This window comes from Populus nigra, chromosome 4 (genome assembly GCF_951802175.1).
Source record: "Populus nigra chromosome 4, ddPopNigr1.1, whole genome shotgun sequence".
NCBI classification, from domain to species: domain Eukaryota; kingdom Viridiplantae; phylum Streptophyta; class Magnoliopsida; order Malpighiales; family Salicaceae; genus Populus; species Populus nigra.
The window spans coordinates 24773711-24786857 of record NC_084855.1 but is presented as its reverse complement, the minus strand read 5'-3'; the positions used below and the strand labels follow the sequence as shown (position 1 = coordinate 24786857).

General features: G+C 35.1%; 2 protein-coding genes across 9 annotated transcripts; one reads left to right on the top strand and one right to left on the bottom strand.

Annotated features, from left to right (window-relative positions):
* Positions 1-4664: 4664 nt before the first annotated feature.
* On the top strand, positions 4665-7619 carry LOC133692454 (uncharacterized). 4 transcript variants are annotated; one of them, XM_062113417.1, is made up of 6 exons: positions 4665-4855; positions 5683-5786; positions 5896-6072; positions 6222-6320; positions 6438-6683; positions 7072-7619. In XM_062113417.1, the coding sequence occupies exons 2-6, from the start codon at positions 5721-5723 to the stop codon at positions 7351-7353; spliced, it is 870 nt and encodes a 289-aa protein (XP_061969401.1). In that variant the 5' UTR covers positions 4665-4855; positions 5683-5720; the 3' UTR covers positions 7354-7619. The 4 variants fall into 4 exon arrangements, with proteins under 4 accessions (XP_061969401.1, XP_061969400.1, XP_061969399.1 ...); XM_062113416.1 differs by having other exon boundaries at positions 4665-4887; XM_062113415.1 differs by having other exon boundaries at positions 4666-4851.
* Positions 7620-7779: 160 nt separating this feature from the next.
* Positions 7780-11488, bottom strand: LOC133692452 (uncharacterized protein At1g01500). Of its 5 annotated transcripts, none has more exons than XM_062113413.1 (3): positions 11437-11488; positions 10087-10911; positions 7780-8304 (listed from the first exon to the last, which is right to left on the bottom strand). In XM_062113413.1, exons 2-3 carry the CDS (start codon positions 10792-10794, stop codon positions 8071-8073), a joined length of 942 nt encoding a protein of 313 aa, XP_061969397.1. In that variant the 5' UTR covers positions 10795-10911; positions 11437-11488; the 3' UTR covers positions 7780-8070. The 5 variants fall into 5 exon arrangements, with proteins under 5 accessions (XP_061969397.1, XP_061969395.1, XP_061969398.1 ...); XM_062113411.1 differs by having other exon boundaries at positions 11289-11437; XM_062113414.1 differs by lacking the exon at positions 11437-11488 and adding an exon at positions 11289-11430 and having other exon boundaries at positions 10087-10866.
* Positions 11489-13147: the final 1659 nt, after the last annotated feature.

Genomic DNA, 13147 nt, shown 5'->3' with positions numbered 1-13147 from the left:
TATTACTTGTGTGGGTAGATTTTTAAGCATGCCTGTTTGATCGAACTACTCTGTTGATTACATTGTTTGTTAACGGTAAGCCTTCCCTCACTACTTGATTTCCCAATTTCAATTGTGGTTTATACTATTGAGCTGTTTTTTTTCCCACCACAACAATCTTAGTTTGCCACATCGAGCTCATCCTTGACAAGAGCATCTTTGGGATATATGTGTAGCAGTCCAAGTTCAATCGAAATAGAAAGAAAAAATTTATCTAAAAGACTTGGTCTAAGATATGTTCAGTTTTCATTCATCTCTATCTCTGACTCTTATAGTCTAAATCGTGCTCTAGTATAGTTTTCTCCTAGAAATTTCGCTGGATTTGAAAATTGGGTTTGTATTTGTTGTTTCTTTCATATTTGATTTCTTTCCTAAGATTTGCTAGGAACTTGCGTGCAAGTCTTTCTCTTCGAATTTGTTAATGGGTGTTTATTTGCTAATGTTTTCTCTTTTTGGGCTTGTTATTCAGGCTTTGCTTGATTATCGAATTCTGATATTTTTGTTGCTTTTATGTTGTGCTTTTCTTCGTTGCATCGATACCTTTGCTTCCAGGTAATATCCATCATACTTTTGATTGTATATCTCTGTTCCTTTCCTGTTTTATTTCACCAACTTTCTTTTCAATCGCGCTCTGCTTGGTTGTTTGGATTAGTATATATTTCTTTCGGGCTTGTGTATCTTTTTTTTTGTGCATTGGTCCTTCTATCTTTGGCACTTGGTAGGTTTTGTTACGCCTTTTCAGCTTGCCTTTGCGCCTAACTTTCGCTTAGTGGCGAGGCTGACCTTCATTGCCTTCCTTCAGCTTTAAGCGAATGTGTCAGATTGCATTCATGACTTCGTTTTTTATTTTTAATCCATACAAGCTACTTGCTTTTGTTTTTTGCAAAATGTTTTTCAATTGCCTCAAGGAACTTCTTGGCAGTAGTAACCTTTTCAGACACAGAGCCTCTAAAGGTTTAGGAACTTTTGTCCGGAAGAGCAGTGGGTTGTTCAATCCTTGGCACAAGGTCTAGATCCATACAACCGAGAACAATCATTGCATTCTCTTTCAAATCCCTGAAGTTGGTTTCATTCAGCGTAGGAATGGAATTAATGTTGGCAGATATGGTGGAAGGAGATGTATTAGCTGAACAAAGAACAAAAAACATATTAAGAAGAACAATGTCAAGCTTTTTAATGATAGAAGAGAAGAAATTAACATGTAAAGAAGTGCGATGTCAGTATGCAGACGAACTGGATATATAAAAGTACAGTATCAAAATCTCAAATCCCAATTTCTAGATCTTCGCAACTGCAACTCTTTTTTGGCATAATTCGGCATCCAGTATCCACCCATCTATTCCTAACAGTATACCTGACTTAATTGCTAACATCTCCATTTAACTGCAGCTGTGAAACTGGTCCACGCATCTTTGCAAGGGCTCAAAGTCAGCCTAGAATCTCTTTTGCTTTACAACATCAACATTTCCAGCTCCAACCATTAACAACTAAGTCCTCCGAGCACCACACAAAGCATCACTGCTTGCTTGCTTTTTGTTAATTGAAAAAATGCTTGGTTGCTTGCTATGAACAACCCAAAGCATTTCTATAGAACTAATGTTTCGCTTTCCATTTCATTGATTTTACATCTGATCTTCGCCACTTTCTTTCCCTGACGCTTCCTTTGCGAAAACGAACCCGGTAACGAGTGAAAAGACTGCTCGCGGCACCATACAAGCGTGCATCTTCCCTAGTGCTATATTATTGTACGTTATCTTCCCCGATATCCTCGTCTTAATAAAATCCTTTAAAAAAGCAGTAAATTCGTTAAAAAATAAAGGCTCCTCTCCTTTTGCTCAATTCCCATTAGAAAAAGGATCGACTTTCTCACCGACGTCTTCTAAAAAATAAAGGCTTCCCCGACAAAAGAATATTGTTATTTATCATTAGGTACTGTCAACGGTTCTGTCCAATACTTTTTAATACAACAAGTTGTCAATATCCCATCTTAGTTTTTTTTTTTTAATGTTGATGTATTAATTTTTTGAATTCATATCATCAATGAAATTATCATCTTCTATTAATAAAAAAAAAAGAACAATTAAATAAAAGCTTCCCTTCCTCATTTGTTCTCCTTTTCTTCTTCGTCCATGTTATCTTTTCTTTCTTGGTGGTTTTGTTTTGAAAGTATAAATTAAAAAACTTTTAGGCCTGTTTAATAAAAATCCAATCTATAATATTAATTTTACATTAATAATTTACGTAAAGTGTTTGATCTTAGATTAATGTTTATGTCAATATTTTTATAAATGTTTTGTTTATGTTTCTATCCCTTGTACGTAAGACGGTAAAGGTGTTTGGTCCTCTCTTATTAAAGGTGAGATCCCTTCCTTCTCGGAGTTTTAGCCATATTTTGAATAAGGGTTTGACACTTGTATTTAGATAAATTGACAAAATCTGGTAAAGCAACTCGTTCCCTCGTTGATTTATGAAGATTTAGATGAATTTTTTTTTAATTTTCAGATCAGTTTATATTCATCTTAACTAATTTTTATAGATTTTAAAGTTAATAACTAAGTAAGTTTCCAATAACTATCAATATTAACAATCACAAAATTCAAACATGAAATTACATAGAAAGCAAAGTTTTTAATTTCAAATTTTTATCATTAATCACCTACTAAATAATTAAAATTAGTTGATATTTATTGATATTTGTTGAACCTGGTAATTATGCTACAAGTTCTTGTAAAAAGATTGAGAATTTCAAATATTTAAATGTTCATCAGAATCAATAAAAGAATCAATTGATACTTGGGATTCAATTTTTGTTATTGTTATTTTTTCTATAATTATAATTTGAAAACTCTTTGATGGATGATAATCCAAATCAATATCAATTTTTTTCTTATAGAATTTATTATAAACACTTGAAAATACCATCATATAAAATAACATTCACCAATCTAGTTCCTATATAATGAATGTATCCTGTGATTTTTTTTCTTAACATGGTTAAAAGTAACTTTTATCATTTGTTTGAGGTTTTATAATTTTTTTTTAATTGTGAGTATGTAAGTTAGCTTATGTGTATTTTGACTAATCCTTTAAAGATCTAAAATTAACAACTAGATAAACCTCCAATAATATTAAAATTTATGACACTGATCAAAGCTCGTTTGACAATGTGATTGCGGTTATTTTTCAAATAACTTTTCGTATCAAAATGCATGCCAATGATTTTTTTATTTTTTAAAAATTATTTTTGACATCAGCATATTAAAATGATTTGAAAACACTAACAATATATTAATTTGAAGTTAATAAAAAATAAAATAAAATTTAAAATTTTTCAAAAATATTTTTAAAATGCTGAACTTTAAATAGGAAATTTAAAACCTCACTCGCAGCTGTGATGTCTACGGTTCTATTTCTCTTTGGAGGTAAGTTCTCCTCGGGATTTTCACTTTGCCTTTTGACCTGCTCTTCTCTCCTCTTTATTAGAGGATCGCATCACATTTTTGTTTTTATCAGCCCCATTGAGCAATATTTCTTGCCGTTCTTGCCTTGGAAATTATTCTCTCTATCCTTGTCTGCTTATGAGAATTCCCGTGGCTGAACTCTCTCTCTCTCCCTCTCTCTCTCTCTCTCTCTATTTGTGTGCCTCACATGTATGGCGGAGGGGGGGGAGGGGGGGGGGGGGGGGTTTGGGGGTTGGGGGTTGGGGTTGGAATAATGAGGAAGGAATAAAAACAATCGAGTCGCTGGAGGAGGCACGCACCATCTCTTGAAAAGTCAATTCATGCAAAGTTTTGTTGACTTTTCGTGTAGTGCGTGAGTCACCTGTTTTAGCTTTATTGATCATTATAGTCTAGAAGGGGTCGGTTGCATCAAGCTAGCATTCTTACACGGTGAATATAATTGTTAAAAAATATGTTATTTTAGGCTAATATGATTTCTTAAATAATTATGTAAGAAACAACAAAGTTATATATAGGAATGGATCTCCAGTATAATAGGAATGGAAAGAGAATCCAGGAAGACAGAGGGAGTGCTCGTGTGGGATCTTAATGGCGATTCCAGAACATGACAGCCACACCATTGCTACTCTCTAGAGTACACACGTGCGTGCGTGACTAAAGTAAGAACTGGAAAGGGTATCCAATGCTTCTTTTCTCGTCGTATCACTCGTGCACTGACAGAGTAAAGCAAGCTGTTGAATGCCAGTGCGTGAGTGAGTGAGTGATGTCATTTGCATCAGCCTGGGCTAGGCTATAATTTATTAATGATTTCCATTTATTTATTTAGATATTATGTAATCATTAGTTATAAAATCCGAGCAGGATGGACTCCATTTCTATCTAAATAATTTCCTATAATCATGTTGTTTGGTTGAAAAAATCAAGATTCAGGTCAAACTTAAATTTTATAACTGCTCTATAATGTTTTGTTAAACTTTTCTAGTTTGCCCCCCTGGCTAATTTTACTGGCTCCGCCCCCGACAGTAACAAGTGTTTCGAAAACATAAACCGGTAAAGGATATGACCGTACGGCTTGCATCTCCAAGAATAAAATATCTCAAACTTCTTACAAGCAAGGCAACCGAACGTGTCCTGTCTTAAAGGAAGGTTACTCGGGTCTTGCTGTTTTTGTCTTTATACAAGTAAACTCATGACTTTTCTGTGGAGAGGATATAAAGACAGCCTTCCCAGGAAAGCACATTACCCTCTCTCTCCCCCTCTGTTTCTGCGGCAGTGGTGTATAGCCCTAGTGGTGAACTGATAGTCGTGATTATCTCCCCTTCACTTGATACGTTAGCAGTTCAACTTTGAAGTAGGTCACTCTCTTGCTTTGTTGTTTCCTTTCAAGGTTTTCTTTTTTCTTCCTGCTTTCGTTTTGCTGTTAGTGACTCTTGGTTTATGATGAAGTTAAGTATGTGGCTCGCTTGATTTATCTATCTTTCTGTTGATTTGCTTTCTAAGTCTCTATTTGGAACCAAAAATAGGAAATGCAATGGAACATGTCAAAATTGACTGATGCAATGGACTTGGCTTTTGATTCTCTCCTCCTATATGTTCTTTGCTAGAAGAAGGCCAAAAGGGAAATCTTAATTTTTCATTCAAGGCTGATTCCTGTTATTAGTTGCTTGATTAAAGGAGTCAAGTTGGAGTGGGTGGTGGTTGAGTCATGCCTTGTTTTTTTGGTATGATACACAGTTTGCGTGATGGCCTCTATTTATGCTTTCATTGCTCTTTGATGAAACTTTTATGGGTGTGAATATGACCATGTGGACAAGTGTTCCAGCCATCGTGGATCGATCCCTTGCCTACCTTGTTACCTTTGATTACGTATTCCCTAGCCTTGATTGCAGAATGAGGCCTTGGATCTTGCAATTTCAGTTGCATACATGCATACACTATCGTTCTCCTTTTTCTCTTCTTTTTTCCTGATTATGGCTGATTGGCCAAGTAAAAAATATTAATGTTGACCCAGTTTCTGGTTTACTTTGGTTTATCTCCTGTCCTTAAGATCTTCCCTTTTTAATTTACATTGATTGCATCTGGTCCGATCCTTTAAAGGGTAGTTGGATCGATGATACTTTGCAGCTAATTCTTTCTTAATGAGTTGTTATTTAAGGTTCGCTCGGCTATTTATTCATTACAGGTTGAACACAGCTGCAGAATATATTGATAATTGTCACCATGTTTCTCTGGCGGAATAATACCAGCCATGATCAGGAAAATGATTCACTGCAGCATGAATCTAAGGTAACAAGTCGGGGAGGTCTTTGACTTGCATTAAACACTAAACCTGTTTTAATATACTAGCTAGTATAGTTAATCTGGTACTGAGTACGGTCTTGTAATTCTACTTTAGATCAATGAGCTCAAGGCTACTATTGGACCGCTATCTGGACACAGTTTACAATATTGCACTGACGCATGCTTTAAAAGATATCTGGATGCTAGGAACTGGAATGTAGACAAAGCAAAGAAAATGCTGGAAGAAACGATTAAATGGAGGTCGACATATAAACCTGAAGAGATTTGCTGGGTAAGTTGGCTTAATTCATGTTAATCTTCATAAAAAGCATGGCAACACTCCCTCCTACTGGCTCAGAGTGTTTTTACCCCGGATACGATTTGAACCAGAGCTGAACCATTGAAATTACCCGCTTTTCTGATCATTGGTTTTATTGTCAGCATGAAGTTGCTGTTGAAGGTGAGACTGGAAAAATATACAGAGCGAATTTTCATGACCGACAAGGAAGGACAGTTCTTATTTTAAGGCCAGGAATGCAGGTATCATGGGCTGTTTTTTTTTATTATTATTCTCCCTTGGATGGGGGATCTGGATGATTCATACTGCAATTCCTTGTATTTCCAAATCAGAAACTAACACCGTAGCAACTGCTGCAGAATACAAAGTCAATAGACAATCAGATGCGGCATCTGACATATCTCATAGAGAATGCTGTCCTCAACCTACCAGAGGGTCAAGAACAAATGGCGTGGTTGATAGATTTCACTGGGTTGTCCATAAACAACACTCCACCCATAAAATCAGCTCGTGATACTGTTAATATACTGCAAAACCACTACCCTGAGAGGCTAGCCGTGGCATTTCTTTACAATCCTCCACGAATTTTTGAAGCATTCTGGAAGGTATGTATTCTAACTAACTCCTTTCAACTGTTTTGTTTTCTTGAATGAGTTTTGGAACGCAAACTTACTAACTTGCAAATAATTTGTCCCTGTGGACCAACCTGCCGAGGCCATGCAGGCATTGAATAAATTGCGTATGAAGATTAGCAGCGTTTATTTGCTACTTCTGGTCCTCTAGGTTGTTGTAGTCGAAGAATCAAACATGAAGATTCAGCAACGACAAGCTAGAATGCTTTGCATGCTTCTTTATTGTTCTAATACGTTCTGTAATATAATGCAGTAGTTCCTTATGCTCCTTTTGTGTTTTGTCTTGGTCTAATGGTATTTAGGACACAATTAGATAGATTCGAGTCCGATCGACTAACATCTCATGGTCCAATACATGCAGATTGTCAAGTATTTCTTGGATGCCAAAACATTCCAGAAGGTAAAATTTGTGTACCCCAAGGATAATGACAGTGTCGAACTCATGAGGTCATATTTCGACGATGAAAATCTTCCAACCGAGTTTGGAGGAAGGGCCATATTGAAGTATGACCATGAAGAGTTCTCAAAATTAATGACTGAAGATGATGCGAAGGCCGCTTCATTTTGGGGATTTGACAAGAAGCTTCAACAAGCAGTAAATGGGAATCATGGAGCTTATGGGGCTCCATCACCGGTCAGCTAGGCCGCCGTATTATCAAAATAAAGTATAGACCATATGTAGTCTGTACACCTGAAAGGGAGCTGTGGTAGTGGATGAGATGCTCATCTTAATTTCACTAGCGAAAACTGCCAATGTTTTTCAAGATAGGATAATAGCGGAAGCAGCTTGCTTTTACTACTCGTGGGAACGTTTAAGTTTCCACCCCATGTACTGTTGTACTGTATTCAATGCTCATTGCAACTCAGATTCTAATGAATTCAGCAAAATGTAATAAACCTCTTTATCTACCCCCCACCACTCAGATTTTGAAATTTGCTAAAATCATAATGGGAGGTCATTAGTTGAAGTGAAGCTTCATGGGAGGAATGCAAGAACAAAAGAAAGCCAAACTGCTGTTAAGCTATAATTTTAACTACGAATACGCTGCATTCCTTTGGCTAAGTTGGCTTCTCAAAAACAGATTTTATTAACATAGAAATACAAGCCATACAATCTTACACATGTATATTACCTTACATCAATGTAATCGACTGTCATCCCTTACCCTTTGCAGGAACTAATTATCTGTTATACTCTCTAAAAAATACCAGACACATCAGAGTGGGAAACGACTGTTAGCTACACACACAAGTCACGCAGTCAAAATCTTGCGGTCAAAAGAGCCATCTTATGAACATGATCAAGTTAGCAGCATTTGGATGTTGAGGGAATGAGGGATAGCAACTCAGAGAAAATGAATCACACAAGCCGTCTTTTGAAGTTATGCGTTGTTGCTTTGTAAGTGCGAACCAGCAAACCAACTCCTACACCGATCCCAAGACAAATGCCAAGCCCAAGCCCCACACCAACCCTGACACCAGCATTAAACCATGAAAGTTCACCATCTTCACCGTCCATGTATTCATTTCTCCTCCAGTACATGTTACTATAATCTTCTTCATTTTCTAACTTGTAACTTCTGTAGTCAACTCCCTGCAAATGAAGAATGGAAAAGTGATGAGTGAGGTAAATACCACATCATACTTGGGAAAAAACATCCAGAAAGCTAGTAGGTTTAAAGGTTAAAAGCTGAAATGAACTAAATAAGTTCATGTTCGACACAATGGGCAGACCTTCACCTCAAATACAGAAATAAGTATATAATGCATCCCTGGTGAACCATCAAATTCAGCAATAAGAATTCACATGATCAATCCTTTACCATCAGATTTCACATTTTTCTACGAGAATTCTATGCCGTGTAGACCAGGCTCACTTAAACTAGAAATAATAGGTCTATTTCCAAGAAGAAGAAGAAGAAAACATTGTAATCATTGCTTGTGATCATGGTATGGTGGGGCTCTCACCAACCTTCAATACCCCCATCCCAAAAGAATCCTCAAAAAGGCACACATGAATACAATCCTTGCATAAGTCTTGACAGAATGATAAAACGAGGCTTTAATTATTTATAGTAAAACAATCACAGAACAATTAGTGGGATCAAATTCAGCTAGTAAACAAATCGCTAATGACAACAAGCCTTTGCAGAATAGCAGCAGATTCCCTGTATCATTTAAACTTTTTGAAATACCTGTAGCAAGTGCATGATAATGTGTTCAAAGAAACATTCATGTGAACTTCAGGACACGCTCCTAAAGTTATAGAGCACAAAATCCTTTTGTTAATTTTTTATGTGCTTTAAGGAAACGAGTGTGCCAGGATATGCAAGAGATAAGCTCGCCATTTTTTGAGGCCAAAGTTCATTACCCTCCCTGGCCCCGCGGAGAGATGCCAATTTATATGAAAATGAAACTCAACTTTACATGAACTCTTCCAGGTATCCCTTTCTCTAGTAGCTCCAGATGCATATAATTAACACAACATAAAAAAAATTAAAGAAACGGAAAGTAACAAGTTATCTAGAATGCATTGATACACCATGCAATGTAACAGCTCAAGTTGGTTGAAGGAAACAAAAAATGGTCCCAGATAACAAGATTGTCAGACATGAGATCTTGCACATTGAAAAGATTGGCAACTGAGACAAATTTGTGCTGCCTGGTATCACATGCAAAAAATCCTTATCATGTGTTGAAGTCAAAATTTCATGTTTAGGATTTAATTGTAATCCAAAGACAAAATGTTCTCATCACCACAAAGATTCAACTAGCTTACTGCAAGTAGCTTTTGAACCCAGATTGCAGTGAACCCTATTAAGTAATAACAACCCACCATTTAGTTCAGTTACATAAAGAGAAAGAACAACGAAATTCCCAGAAATGGCCCAAGGGTAGGTAGCCCCACATGTGGGCACCAACATCCATGCGGCTTCAGCATGAGTCCATGCACATCAGGATTTCAGAGGAAGGATATTGAAAACAATGCAACAAAAAAAGAGGGACAATGAGCACTATCTCATCGCTTGGAAAGTGTGCCCTGCCCATACCCATGCCACATCTAGGATGAGATACAGCTTCCTAGTCCAAAACATCAAGAATGGGACCTTTACAAGAACCAAAAACATGTTCCAAGATAGGAAGCACATTTGGGGCCATACCAAAAAGGGAATTCAACACAAAATTCTCTCCATTTCTTAAGTTTTGAATCACATGATTCATATTAAATTAAAAAATAACTAACAAAACTGCAAAGAATATGCTCCTTCAAACATGAAAATATATTAATGCACTGTCTGAGTGCAATATCAAAAATCATACATGCACGTGTATATTCCACCATATTGAAATTTAAAAATCAAAATATTGTCCTTACCTGCAAATCATGGTCTGGTGATGCATTTTTTGTGGATTCAGCTGTCTCATACTCAGGAATTGAGTCCAACATGCCCTTCCTATTGTGCTTCCTGCGGTAAGTGAGTTGCAAAGTCTTGGTGAATATGATAGGTGTCCCTGAGAAGGAACCTGTAACATAAACCTCAATGGTTGGTAGTGGTAACTCCGGACCACCATTGTATTTTCCTTTTAAGAAGCCAGTGCCAATGGTTATATGGGAGTCACAGTTCATCCTCCACCGTTTTACACTGCTTTTTGATTCCCCGGTGAAACCATTACTACTGGACATTTCCAAGAACCCGGATAGAACAAGATCCTTTCCATCAAATACCTCAAATTCCACACTCCCAGTACTTCGGATACTGTCTGTGCTAACAAATGTAGCTTCTTCTGATTTTCTATCCACTCGGTCTCTCCTAAGAAGCGAAGCAACACCATCAGAATACATACTAGTTCGAGAACCATTAATTTCCAATAGAGTATCAGGACTTAGAGGAATATGGTTGAGAGTGAGAAACTGCGGGGTCGAATCATCGACCTGAAAATTACTGATCCTGACATAAAAGACTCTCAGATCAAACCAAGGTGATATGAATTTGGTGCAGGGTTTGAATGGTGAGTATCTAATGATTTGAAGATTGGATTTTGCTGCTCCCCCATTGCTGGATGCTTCATAAGGACCCTCCATGATTGATGATCCAGAAGCTTAATCCTCACTCACCGAAACCTTCCAATTTGGATTGGATTGGGCTGGTAACATCTAGAGAAGAGCCATACAAGTTTAAATCAAATATCCAGAGAAGACCTGTTCAAAAATCAAACAGAGATTTACTATTTATTTAGATTAAAAAAAAAAAACAGCAAATCATCTGAAGAAAGAAAAACTTGGTACACAAAAAGTAAAAAACCCAGAAACCTAAAATAGTCAAGACTCATATCCATGCAAATAGAATAGAAGAGAGAGACCTAATATTCAGGAAACTGAAACCCAAGAAATAAGGAAAACAGAGTAGAAAAAATCATAACTGGCACAAACAAGCATATATTCCACACACAACTGTTCTCTTTTTGACTCACTGATCATCTTCTCTCAATATAATGTATATTCCAATACCAAAAATTAAAGGGGCAAAAAAAAAATCAGACATCAAAAATTTGTTCTAAACAGAAAGAAATGCCCACCAGCAGAATAGAAGGAATTCACTCCCAAGTAAACAAAAAAAGGGACTTCTCTTATCTTCTCAATTCCAAATCAAGCTGCAGTAACTATCATCTTCCAAGAAGAAAAAATAAATTTCCAAAATAAAAAGAAGAAGATAATTATGCATACCCAACAAAACAGGACGGTGCAGCCGGCTTTTAGTAAATAACTAGAAAGGTCGCCGCGGGCTATTTTTTAAAACACGTGCTGTTTTCAATTGTAAAACAATTATAAAAAATGATTTTTAAACATCCAGTAAAAATGGTTAGGATTGAAAAATATATGATTTATATTTTCAGATAATTAACATAAAAAATTTATTTAAATTATCTTAAATTTCATATAAAACCAAATTATAAAATGAAAAGAGACGTTAATCTAGGATAGATATTATTTGAGTAACTCAAAACAAAAAATTGATATAATTAACCAAAAAATATGAAAATCCAAGTTTTTAGTAAGAAATGAAGTCTCAGTAACTATTAACAAATAAAAAATATTAAATTCTTGTCAATTCCTTACTATTGCAGGAACGTGAATAACTTAGTTAAATATCTGTAAAAATATTTTATGTGTTCATCTATGTATTTTGGACCTAGTGCATAAAATAAATATAGTACATATATCAACCACTCATTTTAAAAGATAAAATTTTTTTCCAAGAGAAAGCAACCTAAGAGAACATAAAGAGGCCATTTGTTTGAGTGGTTGCTTCTACGTTTGAAGCAACCACAACAAACATTATGTTTGGTTACGTAAAAAAAACATAATTTATTTATGGTGGGGCCCATGATAATTCACGTTTTACACATGATTTTGGCAAAGCAGCTCCTGGCTATTTTTCTCCATCAGCATTTCAGGGAACAGTGCAATTCACTTGCATTGTTCACGTGAACAGTTTTTTTCATTGTGTTTATTTTTTGTACAATTTTTTTTAAAAAATTAATTTATAGTGAATTAAATTCACTCGTATTGTCATGTAAAAAATATTTTTCCTTAAAAACTAGTGTAGAGTGAATTAAATTCATTCGCACTGTAATATCAAATCAATTTTATTCCTGATAATATTTCATCTAATTTTATTGCACGCTCAAAAAATTATGGAAACTGTAGTTCTTGCCAGATGAATTTTGTACATAATGGAATTATAAATGGTTTAATGGAATAATAAAAAATATTTTATATAAAGTATTATTTATTTCATAATATAATAGCAATAGTTAAATCTACAATATTTAAATTAAAAACCATCAATATTAATATTTATATTTTTTAAAATTATTTTATAACCTCAATTTCAAAAGCATTTTTAACTAAACACATTAAACTACTTTTTGTTCAACCTCAATTTTAACCACAGTTTTAACCAAACACCTATTTTTTTAAATCAATCTCAACTAAAAGTACTTTTTATAAAACAACTTTTTTCAAACCACAATCACAACAGCTATCGCAATACCAAACACACTAAAGTCTTTAAACTTTCTTGAGCAAGCATTGGCTAAATAGTTTCCTCCATATATATATATTGCAAAAAAAACTCTTAGATATAAATCGCAAAACCTATGTACGCATCTAATTAAACAACTCAATAATCATTGTGTGAAGTCATGAAAAAAAATTCATCAACAATAAAGAAAAATGAAACTGAGAAAACTAAGCAAAAAATAAAAATCAGGATATCTCATATCGCAACACGGGTAATTTACCTGGTCATGTTTAATAAATTTCTCTATCAAAATAAATTTATAATAGAAAAAACACATAAAATTTGCAGTAGAAACCGACACATATGTAAAATTTATTGAACAATAATTATATAAAAAAAGGTTGCAAATAT

Bases quoted from the DNA above. Each gene is read 5' to 3' on its own strand.
- LOC133692454 (XM_062113417.1), top strand. From the start codon at position 5,721: ATGTTTCTCTGGCGGAATAATACCAGCCATGATCAGGAAAATGATTCA. The intron at 6,073-6,221 runs GTAAGTTGGCTT...TTTTATTGTCAG, and splicing joins AACCTGAAGAGATTTGCTGG to CATGAAGTTGCTGTTGAAGG. The intron at 6,684-7,071 runs GTATGTATTCTA...CAATACATGCAG, and splicing joins TTTTTGAAGCATTCTGGAAG to ATTGTCAAGTATTTCTTGGA.
- LOC133692452 (XM_062113413.1), bottom strand. From the start codon at position 10,794: ATGGAGGGTCCTTATGAAGCATCCAGCAATGGGGGAGCAGCAAAATCC. The intron at 8,305-10,086 runs GTAAGGACAATA...CTTCATTTGCAG, and splicing joins CACCAGACCATGATTTGCAG to GGAGTTGACTACAGAAGTTA.